This window comes from Ostrea edulis, chromosome 10 (genome assembly GCF_947568905.1).
Source record: "Ostrea edulis chromosome 10, xbOstEdul1.1, whole genome shotgun sequence".
In the NCBI taxonomy this organism is placed as follows: domain Eukaryota; kingdom Metazoa; phylum Mollusca; class Bivalvia; order Ostreida; family Ostreidae; genus Ostrea; species Ostrea edulis.
This window is the reverse complement of record NC_079173.1, coordinates 36,104,809-36,120,219: the sequence shown is the minus strand read 5'-3', so window position 1 is coordinate 36,120,219 and position 15,411 is coordinate 36,104,809. Positions and strand designations below refer to the sequence as shown.

Here is a 15,411-nt window from a genome sequence, read left to right as displayed (position 1 = left end):
TGAGTGTAAAAAACAAATGGCATGACAAACCGAACCATATTGCTACTTCGATGTCCAGTGCGCGTGACCTTTGACCTTTTGACCCCAAAATCGATAGGGAACATCTTCATCCCATGGGTAGTCCATATGTATGATATGGTGACTGTAGGTGGAAAGGATAACGCTTTAGAGCCCGGAAACCATATTGCTACTTCGATGTCCAGTGTGCTTGACCTTTGACCTTTTGACCCCAAAATCAATAGGGAACATCTTCATCCCATGGGTAGTCCATATGTATGATATGGTGACTGTAGGTGGAAAGGATAACGCTTTAGAGCCCGGAAACCATATTGCTACTTCGATGTCCAGTGTGCATGACCTTTGACCTTTTGACCCCAAAATCGATAGGGAACATCTTCATCCCATGGGTAGTCCATATGTATGATATGGTGACGGTAGGTGGAAAGGATAATGCTTTAGAGTCCGGAAACCATTGCGTCTACAGACGGACGGACGGACGGACGGACAGACAGACAGACGGACAACCCGATTCCAGTATACCCCCCCCCACAACTTGTTGCGGGGGGTATAAAAATCTGTCACAACCAGAGACAGTACTAAGCAACTGCCTAACATATGTGAGCCTTTCATAGCTGTCCCCTGAAGGGTAACCTCTGACAAGTCGAGACTGTATGCGGTAATCTACCGCCCCCACGTACAATAGAGACGTCGTCCGGTCCATCCTACCTTTCCGACGTTCCTGTTTGACCATGTCTTTACATTCTCCGTGGAGGAACTGGAGATGGTCGGCCACCATCCTCTGTTGACACTCGTGTGTAATTTTGTTGTAAGAACTCGGGTGTAGGAACTTCCTGCTTCGAAAGTCTTCGTTGTCCAGACGGGTAATCACCTGTGTAATGACAAGGTGAAAAGTGAAACACAATTCAACACTTCCGATTTTTCCAGGCCCAAACATTTCTGTTATGATATGTGGCCACTTCAACATGTTGGTCATGAAATGTTCAGCCATGTCATAATGACCATCACATGTACAGTAAAGCACGTCTTTGGTGAAGTGCTGGGGCCAAACAAATTTGATTCGTAATAAATGTAATTCGGTACATCCGATACATTCATAATAGGCTATAAAACTACAGGAAATAAAAATCACTTCACTGTAAGCATGAATTCATTATAGATGTGTTTGTTGTAACTAGGTTGTACTGTACTTCAGATTGATAATGAATAAAATTTGTATTCAGTTTTCAGCAAGAGAAAATGTTTTCAATTTGATAAAAAACAAAATGTCAGCAAGGGTAGAAATTTCCATTTGATGATTGGCATCTCTGTATAAACTGATTTCACATGGATCTCATCAGTGACATGCAATAGTCAAACACAAAGTCTATACATTGTCAATCCAAAGATAAGGCCAAGGTTATATATGAAGTTCACTAAAAAAAAAAAAATATATAAATACATCGTAATCTCAGTGAGATATCAGAACTACATTGTAATTGCAGCGAGATATCACCTACTTTTTCCATGTACTCGGAGCAGGTGTATTCATCCTTCAGCTTGGCCGCCTCCTGTCTATAATGGGCGCCAGTCTCCAGTTTATACGGATTTTCCAGCATTTCTTCGTACATCATCAAGGGATGTTTCCTCTTGTATTCCTGAACATTGACAAAGGAGTTGATGACCCCGTGTACTACGGTCTGATTGACCATCTCGCCTGTTCGGTCCCTCATCACCTCGTTCAGGATCAACTTAAGGAGGGTATCCTTAAGGGGCTCAATCATCAATCTTTTCCATGTATCTAACGCCAGCTGCAATACACATGAAATCAAACACACACATAATTTATATATGATATGTTAATGTGCATGCATCAAATCGACAACCAAAATAAATTCAAACTGAAGAAATAAAACTTGTAATTTGTTTTTCATATATGAAAGTATGCACCGACAAAAATGTGTCCCCGAGAGTGATCCATTGGGGATATGGGTTAGAATAGGATCTCAGTACCCCCTTGCTTGTTATAAGAGGCGAATAAATGGGACTGTCCTTCAAATGTGGCTGCAAAATCCAAAGGCACAGCAGGTGTGGCACGATAAAGAATCCTCCCTGCTCAAAGGCCATAAGCGCTGGCATTGGCAAAAATGTTGCAGCCCTTAACCGGCAATGGTGATGTCTCGATATGAGTGAAAGATTCTTGAGTGGGACATTAAATAATTTACATTCAATCAATCAATCTAGTAATAGAGAGTGATCAGTTGTAATGATAATCCATTGTAATGATAATCCATTGTAATGATAATTCATTCTAATGATAATCCATTGTAATGATAATCCATTGTAATTATAATTCATTGTAATAATGATCTATTGTAATAATGATCTATTGTAATGATAATCTATAATAATTATAATTCATTGTAATGATAATCTATTGTAATGATAATCTATTGTAATGATAATCTAGTGTAATGATAATCCATTGTAATTATAATTCATTGTAATGATAATCTATTGTAATGATAATCCATTGTAATGATAATCTATTGTAATTATAATTCATTGTAATGATAATCTATTGTAATGATAATCTATTGTAATGATAATCTACTGTAATGATAATCCATTGTAATGATAATCCATTGTAATTATAATTCATTGTAATAATGATCTATTGTAATGATAATCTATTGTAATTATAATTCATTGTAATGATAATCTATTGTAATGATAATCTATTGTAATGATAATCCATTGTAATTATAATTCATTGTAATGATAATCTATTGTAATGATAATCTATTGTAATGATAATCTATTGCAATGATAATCTATTGTAATGATAATCTATTGTAATGATAATCCATTGTAATGATAATCTATTGTAATGATAATCCATTGTAATTATAATTCATTGTAATGATAATCCATTGTAATTATAATTCATTGTAATGATAATCTATTGCAATGATAATCTATTGTAATGATAATCTATTGTAATGATAATCTATTGTAATGATAATCCATTGTAATTATAAACAGCTGAGAAGACAATGAATTCAATCCTGATCCATTCAAATTTAAGTAACTTTAACTTCCTTTTCACAAAAATAATTGAGAGAGAAGAGTTTGATGAAAGAAAATATCAAGGCTCTCATATATATTTCCGTTTTGCTCAATGTAAATTCTCTTAACTTCCTTAATTCAGAATTAGGAAGGCAGTACAGAATAAGGACAAAAACAATATGCCTTCAGATCTTCAAACACAGTTGTCTGAATAATTAAAAAAAAAAAATATATTATAGAATATCTTCAACTACCACGGTCAAATATAACACTATAAACATTGTTTACAGGGGAGTTTGAAATTCTTTGGAGATCAAACCTCCAACACTATTGGTCATATGGCCAAGTTCCGATCCAGACGTCATACAAGATCAAATCAAAAGCAACCGTTGAAGCAGTATGGAGCAGTATGTTGCTTCACTTCCCGTTACAAAGGTCTTGTTCCTGCTTACCTCCCCTATCTCCAGTAACTGGTCGGCCGTGTCGGTGCTGATTCCACCGTAACTCAGATCAGCGTCTGTGTATTTCTGTTTCTTTATGTACGTTGTATTCAGGTACCTAGGATTGGAATGGGTTTTTTTATTTTGCAATTAAACTGTCTTATTCAGATTTTTCAAATGAATCCAGAAACAGGTTCTAAACTAAGCACAATAATAGGCTTCAATAAAAAAAATCTACAACTGAAACAAGAAAATAGGAAAATAAATACACAACAATAACTTTAGAGATGCAAAAACAAACAAAACAAAAATCAAAGGCCTGAAGGGCCACAATGGCGTCGTGCTAAGAAAGCAAAGATTATAATGAAACTATGTACTGTCCAGTTTATCAATGCTTCATCCCTTATTGTATGTACACAGAGTAGATATAGCTTTATATAAATCTCAATGGAGAGTCTTCTACCTGTGAATATTTTGATGCCATTGACTACAGTCACACCTTGTTATTGCAAATTCAACAGGACTGAAATTAAATTTGAGATATCCAAGGATTTGCGATAACAAGGATAACACACACACACAAAAGAAGTGGTTTGGACTGGCAACTCTATTTACATATTCCCGATAACGAAGATTAGCTGTACATGTATTAAAAACACACATACAGCTTTGAATTCAAGCAATACCAAGAATATTTATCTTTCATACAGGAATAATGCTTCTAATACATCTGTACAGTAGCTCTTTTCACAAAAAAATTCAATTACAGATATATTTTTTTTACAATTCCATTCATTTCTTCAGAATATTTTTCAAAGGATTATTTACAATATCTAATGTTATTAAATATTGAAGATTTTTGTGATCAACCATTGCTCTCAATTATTCACACATCTTTGCTAGCCAAGGGAGTACTCTACAATCCTTGGCACAGATGTAATTCACAAAGAACTGAAAATTTGTGCATTAAGATATTTAGTGAAAAAGTCAACTGTTGTGAGAACTCTCCTTTTAATAGTTGTAAAGGGCAGCATTGCATGTACTTGTTGATAACATAATAAAAACAAGAAATAAGTAAAAATACATGTAAACCAAAATTTTAATAAGAAATATGTACAACAATGTAAACAACTATGGACCATTTGTAGTACATGTATATATCACTGCTAGCATCTCAAGAGATGAAAATCTAGTCAGATTAAACAAATTTTTTGTTAATTCAGTAACTTTTTACCTCCACAAAAACCTTTACTTGAAAGCCTTATAATAATGAATGCTTCCGCACTTGGTTTGTTTACAATAACATTAACACGTGCCAGTGTTTATATACCGAGTTGACCAATGATTTGCAAACCTACAGATGCGTTAATACCCTACTGAGAATGCTACAGTCAAATAAACATTACCTACCCTAAAATATAATGACCATAAATAATCCGCGATACACTATTTCTCAGTTTAAATTTCGCCAACAGCACGCAATGTTTACAAACAAAACCCACGCTATCTTTCGTCTAGACACGCTATCGTTTCAGACATCACGTGACTTTGCAAATGTAGTTCGCATTGAAATTGGAATTTTTATTTGATTTGTTTTTATTTTTTGTGAAAGTTTTTATATGTTAAAGTAAATCAATGTGATAATTTTCATTTGTTTCTCATTAACAACTTTAAAATGTCGTAAATCATTAAACAGTACAGATATTCATACGCCATTACAAAAAGCGCGGGATTTTTCCGCGGAAGCATCGATAGTCTGACACCTTCGGTCACGTAAACTTTTCAGCTGCTTCAGTCGTACACGCTGACTAGATGCCGTTCGAGCAAAGCTCGACGCCATAAAAACCCACAGACATAGATAATTCAGGCTTACCAAAACAACTGACATAGATAATTCAGACTTACCCAAACAACTGACATAGATAAGGCCAAGTAAAATTAATTAGTAGATTATCATTCAAACTTCACAAAAAAATGGGGCGGGTGGGAGGATTTTATTTTTTATTTTTCACCATGGTATTCTTGACCTCGAAAATGCCTTCTCTCATTGAGAAAAGGCTTTATAAATCATAATTACATGTGTATTTGGGTTTCTAAAAGGCAAAGTGAAAAAAAGTACGTTTACGATACCGGACCGGACATAAAAATATCCGGAAATCGTAATTTTGAAAAATAAAAAAAATCGTGGCGGGGCGATTTTCGAGGGAATGATAATCTACTAATTAATTTTACTTGGCCTAATTCAGACTTACCCAAACAACTGACATAGATAATTCAGACTTACCCAAACAACTGACATAGATAATTCAGACTTAAACAAACAACTGACATAGATAATTCAGACTTACCCAAACAACTGACATAGATAATTCAGGTTTCCCCTAACAACTGACATAGATAATTCAGGTTTCCCCTAACAACACACATATAATTGAGACCAGCTGAACTTACCCGTAAAGTTGGTTTAGGTAGCCTGATCCTTTGCTGTACTCCTCCCAATGTCTGTGGTAAGTTGCTAAACAATTCTCTTCACCATTTTCATGTACTTTCTGTAAAATTCACAGAACTTTACAATTCCGCACGGGAAATACATTCTCATAACATTTTTTTAGATGGTGGCTATTCATAGCCAGTCTTATGCTGCCGCTGCAGTGGGCATTTCTGTATATATATACATGGGGATCCTAGAGGCAAGAAATTTGTGTTCTTTTTAGTATCATTATTAAATTTCTATGTGTTTAAACAGTTTTTGAAGCCTTTCTAATAACATTTTTTTATTTTTGGAACATAAAACCACAGGTATGGATACTGTACAAGTGACTCTTGAAGACTCGAAGTCCAATAACATTTTGCGAGTTTTGAGTTTTTGCAAGTCGATCTGGAAATTGGCACTACAATTGACCAGTTTTAAGTTTTACACTTACTGGATATAACGTGAGGGTGATAAACTTCAAAATTTCGTTTTCCCAGATCCTGTCGAAACCTTTTGATTTAAAAACTTTATTTCATTTGAAATATGAATAAAGAAACTGCAAAGCATTTTTATTTGCGTAAATTTATACTTTTAAACAAGAGGCCCATGGGTCACATTGCTCACCTGTGGTTTTAACAAACTTGAATATGCACTAAGTCAGGAACCTTTCATGTAAATGTAAACTTTTCTGGTTCAGTGATTATTCAGAAGAAATTTTTTGATGATTTTTCCCTATATATTTGTTTGTAAAACTTTTATTCCCTATTGTGGCCCCATCCTACCCCCTCAACAAACTTGAATCTGCTATATGCCAGAAAGCTTTCATGAAAATTTCTACTTTCCTAGCCCAGTGGTTCTTGAGAAGAATATTTTCAAAAATTTCCCCCATTTGATTGCATGTGAAACTCTATTGTGGCCCCATCCTACCCCCGGGGGCCATGATTTGAACAAACTTGAATCTGCACTATGTCAGAAAGCTTTCATGTAAATTTAAGCTCTTCTGGCTCAGTGGTTCTTTAGAAGAAGATTTTTAAATGACCCCCCCCCCCTATTTTTGCATATTGTAATTATCTCCCCTTTGAAGGGGCATGGCCGTCATTTGAACAAACATGAAAGCCCTTTACCCAAGGATGCTATTTACCAAGTTTGGTTGAAATTGAGTCGAGATAGATATGTCTGTGGATAAAACATCACAATAAAGTCAATTTGTTTAAGTTTCATACGAAATAAAATTTGTATTGGCTCATAAGGAATAATGGAGTACTTTTCCTTTGATATCCTTATTACACATCTGCACAGATTCAGAATTCAATATAGTAGAGCATGCTGATAAGAAAGTGCTGGGGATGAACAAGTTTGATTTATTATTTAACATACTGCATAATATCCAATAAATTCATGATATGTTTTAAAACTACAGGGAATGAAAATCACTTTGCTGTAAGCATGAATTCATTATACATGTGTTTACTGTAACTGTGTTTTACTGTATAATGTATCCCTGACAGGATTGGCAAAAAAAAATGGTCAATATGAGTATTGACCGGGCCGTTGGTCAATACTGGTTAAAACCAGTCAATACTGGTTGATTGAAAATTATTTGGTCATTATAGTCTGTGTTATTTATTTTAAATGTTTAAGTGACCATTATGGTAAATACTGTAATTCATAACATGCAATATCAGTTTATAATTTTCTTATAAGTCATAATATTAAATAAATAATGTACAAATGACTGTTGAATTGGGGATGATGTAAAAGTTTCTGTTCAAATTCCTTAGTTTAACAAGAACTACCTATAAATATTGTTTCATCAATCTTCATTTAACTGTTGAATAAACATTTGAGGGGGTGGGTTGGTGATGTTTTCATAACAATAACAGGCACCCTGGTCACTAAATCTTCTTAATGTTTCATTTCCTTGATTTCTAATATTTTGCATAGTGCTCTACATACCCCCAAACACAAAAACAAAAAAATCTTAAAGACCCAACAAAAATACCATATGGTTTCTTCATGGATCACTGGATGTGGGTGAAGTTCAACTATGGTCATTGTTATTTACCTTGCCAAGAGATCAGGGTGTTGTCATTGTTATTTACCTGGCTAAGAGATCAGGGTGTTGTGTATACTTTTGATATAAACAGGACTTGTCACAGGACCATTTGCAGAGTTTCTGTGGTCATAGTGATTGTATAATGGTTGTATTCCTAAAGGTAGCTGACACAGTCTACACCCCCCCCCCCTCTTTCTCTCTCTTTTACTCTCAGTCATTGGCTCAATGAACAATTTCTTTTATAAATATAGAGTTATCATAAATTGATAATATGTATTATTTCAATAAGTTACAAGATTAAGAAATTAATGTGCAAATTATTGTTTGCTATCTGATTGTGTAATTTATAATACATGTATATAGTGGGGGAAAATACAATTATATCAAAATTGCATTGTTCAGGGGTCTTTTTTAAAAACAAAAATTTGAAAAATAGCAGTTGTGGACAGGTCAATGCTATCAACACTCAGGTATACTGGGCTTCCTCAAGATCTAAAGAATGCCTGTATCACTGTTCTTGTTATCAAAACACCTCTATGGGGTAGCTCCAGACCACAGTCTCTGCAAATGTCACTCCACCTGAGATATATTGTTAAAAGTTTGATTGACAGGCGGCCTAGCATTGATCACCACCAAAGTAAAATTGGGGTTGTTAACTTAAAATTGGAACTTTAATTATAGTGTTTTATTTTGATAATTTTACAGATATACGATCTTATGTCATTAATCATGTTTTTATTGTATTATTGTTACATTCCTCTTCTAACCCTCGTCAATTGCCTTAGAGCAATTTGTTTTGTGTATGATGCTACATAAATTTCATCATTATTATCATAATGTGTTAACCTACCTTGAACAAATCTGAGACATGGCTTTCTAAGAATTTCTTGGTTTCTGTATAAAGTCTGTCACTCAGCGGATCAGGGCAGGCTACACACAGGGCATACACATCTGTACAGAGAAGTCAAGGCCTCATCTACACACAGCTTACACTATACAGAGAAGTCAAGGCCTCATCTACACACATCTTACACTGTACAGAGAAGTCAAGGCCTCATCTACACACATCTTACACTGTACAGAGAAGTCAAGGCCTAATCTACACACATCTTACACTGTACAGAGAAGTCAAGGCCTCATCTACACACATCTTACACTGTACAGAGAAGTCAAGGCCTCATCTACACACATCTTACACTGTACAGAGAAGTCAAGGCCTAATCTACACACATCTTACACTGTACAGAGAAGTCAAGGCCTCATCTACACACATCTTACACTGTACAGAGAAGTCAAGGCCTCATCTACACACATCTTACACTGTACAGAGAAGTCAAGGCCTCATCTACACACATCTTACACTTATAAACATTGGCAGTTTCCTCAGCGCTTCATCTACACACATCTTACACTTAATAACATTGTCAGTTTCCTCAGCACCTCATCTACATACATCTTACACTTAATAACAGTCAGTTTTCTCAGCATCGGTAAAGTTGGCATAGAATACTTTCAGCATTCAACTAGATAGCTATATATGTGTACATGTATGGATGAAAGAGAAATATCAGTTACTATTACTACAAAGATCAAATCAACATAAATAAAAATTATGAAAACCTGTGGATTATCTTATAACTGATTTTAATATTAACTAATCAGTATTCCTGTTTGTTTGTTCATTTCACCTAGAAACAATTTTGAGTCAAATATACATAGCCCAGTCCATTACGGAATTTAGTAATATTAAAGTATTCATGTACATGTAATGATGTTGCATTTTGAGTATACTATGCCAAAATAATAGTCAGAATTTTGACATAGAAACATATGCAACATAGCTAGAAACACTCTGTGAAAATCTGTGGTCTGCTATGAATGCCAAAGAAAATCATTTTCTATGAAAAGACTTGGTATTTATCTAAAGTATAACTTATTGATTTTACCAAACTTTTAATTCAGGTATTTATGACATGAACAATACTTGCAAAATTATTCTAAAAAATTAATTTCACATCTTGATAGGTATCACATAGAGTCATAACTTAAAAGGCTAATGTCTTCTTCAATAATATCATTTATATGTATCTGATGTTACTGTCAAAGAGTTGTTTATTAAAAAAAATAATTTCTACCAATATGAATCATAAGTAAGGTCACATAATAAAGGGAATCTGTAGTGATATCAGTCTGAAGAGAGCAGCTCAGGACAGAGCACAATGGAGGGGGTCAGTACTAATGAGGAGGGCATGTAAGAGCCTCGGTTAACCTCCCTACACTCCTTAGATACTTCACATATACCATGTACCGCGTGTGTAGAACATTTGAGAAGCTAAAAATTTAATGCTTTTCTATATCCCAAAGGTTTGATTATAATATTCATGCACATTTTAATTACTTTACATACAAAATAAACCATGCACTTGACAAAAGAAAGGATATGAAAATCTGTCATTCCAAGTGGCACGACCAACTTTTGCACAAGTAACAACTCCCTTGACTGTTTCCAGTAGAGTTGTCCAGGTGGCGTCAAAATCAACTTTCCTCGGTTTCAGGGACATTTCTTACCTGTAAAATACAAGTTAAAACATGGGTTCATATACACATCTATACAATATGACAGCAACCATTCTATGCTGTCACATGGTCAAATTAATATATATATATATATCCATACAATATATATAAACTGATTGACAACCACTCTGTGCTGTCACATGGTTTAAATTAAACAGTTAATTCTGGGGAAATTCGCTTATAGTTCCACCCATTGTGGAAATCGTCCATTTTTTAGATAACCTTTTCAAGCACAATTCGGAGGTTATGCCAGTGGGTTATTTTCTGTTTAAATGCTGCCTCAATATTTAAATAAACCCGTTTTATAAGGTTTTACAGTAAAACCAGAGTTACCTCCCCAAAGCATCCACGGTTTTCCTGCCTTTTATTTTAACATGGGCGAAGAGAGTTGGTTATCTTATGAGCAGCAACTGACGATATGATTAGGATATATTACAAGTTTGATAGTGGTTTATTAACAAAATACTCTGCGTCATGATCAGACTAAAGGGATCCGGACATCTTTAGGAGAAAATATCGTTATTACAACTTAAATCCATAAAAATCTTTAAATTATTCTAGTCAATGAAATATACATTTACAGATTTTAAAAAATTCATAATTCCTCAAACAATACCCCTATCCTTACTTTTAAAATGCGATTTCGTCACGAACTTCGTTCCCTTCCAGAGGAGGTCGCCATATTGATCACTCATGGATGGAATATTTTGTAACGAAACGAATATATAGCGAATGCAAACATAGTTATATATTACCAGTAACTGCAGAACTGTTCGTAGATTCAACATTCAAAAATTCATTTGATATCAATAGCACATTGTTAGCTAAAAAGCAATCATCATATTATTATTTTTTTTTCAAAAAGACAAGGTTATCTTTTCGTTTCGGTAAAATTATTTAACAACTTGCATGAACTTGGTTACAGATTCCAATCGCAAACGCCGAAATATTAGAGTAATATCGTGGGGTTTAGAGTGAGTAGATCTACATGTCGTCTCTGTCATTCTTTTGGGATATAGCTCTGTGTTTTTTAAGTAAAGTGTAAGAACTTATTAGTAATTATGTATTACTCTTTTTGTTAAAATATTCTATTTTCGGTTTTGTTTTTTAATTTGATTTAACGTTTCAACGCGTGTGAAGTAATGACCAAACGTTGGAAAAGTAGTGCTTTAAATTTATTTCCACTTTTTTATCTTGTAATATTATAACACAAATGTAATGTTTTCTTTGATGATATTTTCCCCCAAGATATTCTTTTAAATCGGAAAAAGAAAACGAAAGTGGGATGAATTTTGGCATTTTAAATTCATGGAAGGGTAGATCTATCTATTTTTGTCCTCCAAAAATCCATTTTTTTATAACATGCATTGAAATGCAGTTGACACCTTCACCTAATCTACTACTAGTATTACGAGAAAGCTGCAAACACTTCGGTAATCAGTTTCAAATGATCATTGATCTACAGTTCATCACATGTACCTGTAACAGGAAGGGAGAAAATGCAGCGACCTAGACTGGGATTCGAACACGGGGCCCTCTGAATTTTCATTCCTCCCTCCTTAAATGTCTTCACACACTTGAAAACATCGAAACCTCTGACAGGCATTTTTACCTGTCAGTTCCATGGGCTGATCTACGGCACTAAATGTAACAGGAAGGGAGAAAATGAAACTGGTTAACTGGACCGGATTTGAACCGGGGCCCCCTGAATCTCTAGTCAGGTGCTCTACCGACTGAGCTATCTGGCCACCAGCGATCAAACCCGTCTGACTGCTACATACTTAATCAATCATTAAACATTTAATAAAACTATGGACAGATTCGTAGAAAGTTACAATAGAAAACCTTGATATATAGTGAGATCATATTCAGGGATTGACATTTTAATTTGATCTTTTGTACTTACAAAGCACATATAAAGGATATCCAATATGTCTGCACAAGAGGCCAGTTCTGTACTAAGCATGGGAACTACTAGGAAGTATGACATCCCATTGGCTCATCTTGATTACAAGTACATCGAGGAGTGTAATGATGTCAAATATCTGGAGAAGATCCTCAAAATTTTAAGGTAATGCTTTTTTTAGCTCACCTGAGCCAAAGGCTCAAATCATGGCCTCCGGGGGTAGTTTGGGGCCACAGTAGGGGATCAAAGTTTTACATAGAAATATATAGGGAGAATCTTCAAAAACCTTTTCAGGAATCATTGGGCCAAAGAAGTTGACATTTACATGAAAGCTTTCTGACGTAGTGCAAATTCAAGTTTGTAAAATTCATGACCTCCAGGGGTAGTTTGGGGCCACAATAGGGACTAAGGTTTTACATGCAAATATATATGGAAAGTCTTCAGATATGGGCCAAGGTGACTCAGGTGAGCAATGTTGCCCTTGGGCCTCTTGTTATCAAGTTACATAACTTAGTGTATTAGTGTAGTCGCCTACTTATAATCAAACGAAAAATGAATATTTTATGAGAAAATGCACTACCTATTTTTAATTAACTCTTTGTGTGTTTGTTAGAAATCACAGTTTGACTTTGCTTGCATCACATTGATATATTTAGACTAAAATAAAGTTGTATTTATGCTACCTTCCTTTTACTGAAATGTCCTTTATTTTGTAGATCAGGAGAAGAAGGCAAATATCCAGCGATGGAAAAGCAGTGTGAAGAAAAAATAGAAAAACTAAATCCTGTCAGGTCAGTTTACAGCCTACTTTTAAAAAAGCCGAGATTTTAAGCCCTGCCCTAAAATTTACCTGGACGAAGTTGAAAAAATGCTGCTTGTTAGTTACTAAAGAAAAAGAAACGGATAAGGATCAAAACCATTCAAGCATGACCGTGAAGTTGTTCCCTCATGTGTATTTGACAACAATTAACATGGTCTCTTCACCACATGTTAATTATGAAAATTGGTCAGCTAATCAAATATATTTTAATTAATTTATGACAAGCAAAAAAAAAAGTTTCAACACAAGCCCAAATTCCTGGGGGTGGGGGATTGGGTGCTTCATAGCTGCAATAATGTAGCCCTATCCAATTTTTTTTAAATTCTGACGTTTTGGGGATAGGGCTACAATTCCATACGATCTCCGTAATGGTGCAAAATAATTTTATGAATAACGGATAATAAACTCTGTGTATTAGTCCCAAATGTTGTTTACACCAAAAGGAGTACCAACTTTGTGCTCGAGCATGTCTAATGAAGGTGTTTTTCATTAAATACAATGTACAGCATGCAAAATTCTTCGTCTGCTCCACCATGCTTGTTATCGCGAGATCTCGTAGGTGGATCAAATGAAAAACCTAAACATTGACAATCAGCACGAAAATGTAGTTACTCGAGCCACTTCGACAAAGAAAGGAAAATCATATTGTTGCAGAAAGAATTTACACTCTGCTGTTCGGTTTTTAACTTGATATTAGATTCAAACCTTTTCAATACCAACGAAATAGCTTTCTCCTCCATACTTGTCCATTGATGTAAATACTACATTATATGGCATATGCAAATGACTTGACAATCGGAAGTTTATACTTCAGTACATCAAACATGGCGCACAAATATGAATCGAGAAATTGGAATTTACCGAAATTGTTGAAAACGGTAGCATAGAGCCTCACAAATCTTAAGTTGCAGGTAGTAAATTTATATATTAACTAAGAAACATAGAATATCATTTTATTTACGTAAAGAAAGTCAGGAAATGTTTAGAATGAGCGCAAATGTTGCGGGAGTGAATCACTCCCGCATTTGCACCATTACGGAGATCCTAAGGACTTGTAGCCTTCTCCCTAAAAAAAAAAAAAAAAATCAGAGAGGGCTACATTATTGCAGCTAGGTGCTTCAGTACATGGATTCAGTTCATGAATTCAGCCTTGCATTTCCACGACTTATTGCTACTGTTGTTAAGGGTGGTGGGATAACTTACTGATGAGACAAACTTAATACATTTGTTAGTCTTTATCACTGATGACCAGGGTAACATTAGATTTCTGAAAGGAAAGATTAGCAGAAATCATCGAATTTCTGGGATCCAAGGAAAACAGAATTTCGTTGAACACCAGCCATTGGCCTCTATGTCGGAAACCCTCTCATGAATCCAGTCAAAGTAACCACAGTATTGCCTGAGTGTGTGATGAGAGGAATCGGCAAATGCCCAAAGTCTTAAAGTATTTCAATACGTTAAAATGATCAATAATCAGTGGATGAAGTTTTTGAATTTCTTACTCCATATTGAATCTGCAAAACTGATTCAGAATTACAAGATAGACTTGCTTAAGCTTTCTGTTCTCTTACTGAGACCACTACTTCCTGTGTTAGTGTGTTGTGTATGCAGATTACCACTACTTCCTGTGTTAGTGTGTTGTGTATACAGATTACCACTACTTCCTGTGTTAGTGTGTTGTCTGTGTAGATTACCACTACTTCCTGTGTTAGTGTGTTGTGTGTGTAGATTACCACTACTTCCTGTGTTAGTGTGTTGTCTGTGTAGATTACCACTACTTCCTGTGTTAGCGTGTTGTCTGTGTAGATTACCACTACTTCCTGTGTTAGTGTGTTGTGTATGTAGATTACCACTACTCCCTGTGTTAGTATGTTGTGTGTGTAGATTACCACTACTTCCTGTGTTAGTGTGTTGTGTGTGTAGATTACCACTACTTCCTGTGTTAGTATGTTGTCTGTGTAGATTACCACTACTTCCTGTGTTAGTGTGTTGTCTGTGTAGATTACCACTACTTCCTGTGTTAGTGTGTTGTCTGTGTAGATTACCACTACTTCCTGTGTTAGTGTGTTGTGT

At 35.0% G+C, this 15,411-nt stretch overlaps 2 protein-coding genes across 4 annotated transcripts in view; one reads left to right on the top strand and one right to left on the bottom strand.

The window, feature by feature from the left end:
* Window positions 1-11,366, bottom strand: part of LOC125665937 (cullin-2-like) — a 49,160-nt gene extending 37,794 nt beyond the window's left edge. The window contains exons 1-7 of one of the 2 annotated variants that reach the window (XM_048898964.2): window positions 11,241-11,366; window positions 10,479-10,603; window positions 8,886-8,989; window positions 5,958-6,055; window positions 3,519-3,624; window positions 1,518-1,808; window positions 727-889 (exon numbers count right to left, since the gene is read on the bottom strand). In XM_048898964.2, coding sequence (XP_048754921.1) covers window positions 727-889; window positions 1,518-1,808; window positions 3,519-3,624; window positions 5,958-6,055; window positions 8,886-8,989; window positions 10,479-10,596 — 880 coding nt within the window. In that variant the 5' untranslated portion in view covers window positions 10,597-10,603; window positions 11,241-11,366. Of the gene's footprint in view, window positions 1-726; window positions 890-1,517; window positions 1,809-3,518; window positions 3,625-5,957; window positions 6,056-8,885; window positions 8,990-10,442; window positions 10,604-11,240 lie in introns of those variants that run through there. The other variant, XM_048898965.2, reaches the window with a different exon arrangement.
* A 120-nt stretch (window positions 11,367-11,486) lies between these two features.
* Window positions 11,487-15,411, top strand: part of LOC125665931 (sperm-associated antigen 1-like) — a 25,410-nt gene continuing 21,485 nt past the window's right edge. Inside the window, exons 1-3 of one of the 2 annotated variants that reach the window (XM_048898952.2) lie at window positions 11,487-11,586; window positions 12,523-12,683; window positions 13,235-13,309. In XM_048898952.2, the coding sequence (XP_048754909.2) occupies window positions 12,544-12,683; window positions 13,235-13,309 (215 nt within the window). In that variant the 5' untranslated portion in view covers window positions 11,487-11,586; window positions 12,523-12,543. Of the gene's footprint in view, window positions 11,654-12,522; window positions 12,684-13,234; window positions 13,310-15,411 lie in introns of both variants that reach the window. The other variant, XM_056151188.1, reaches the window with a different exon arrangement.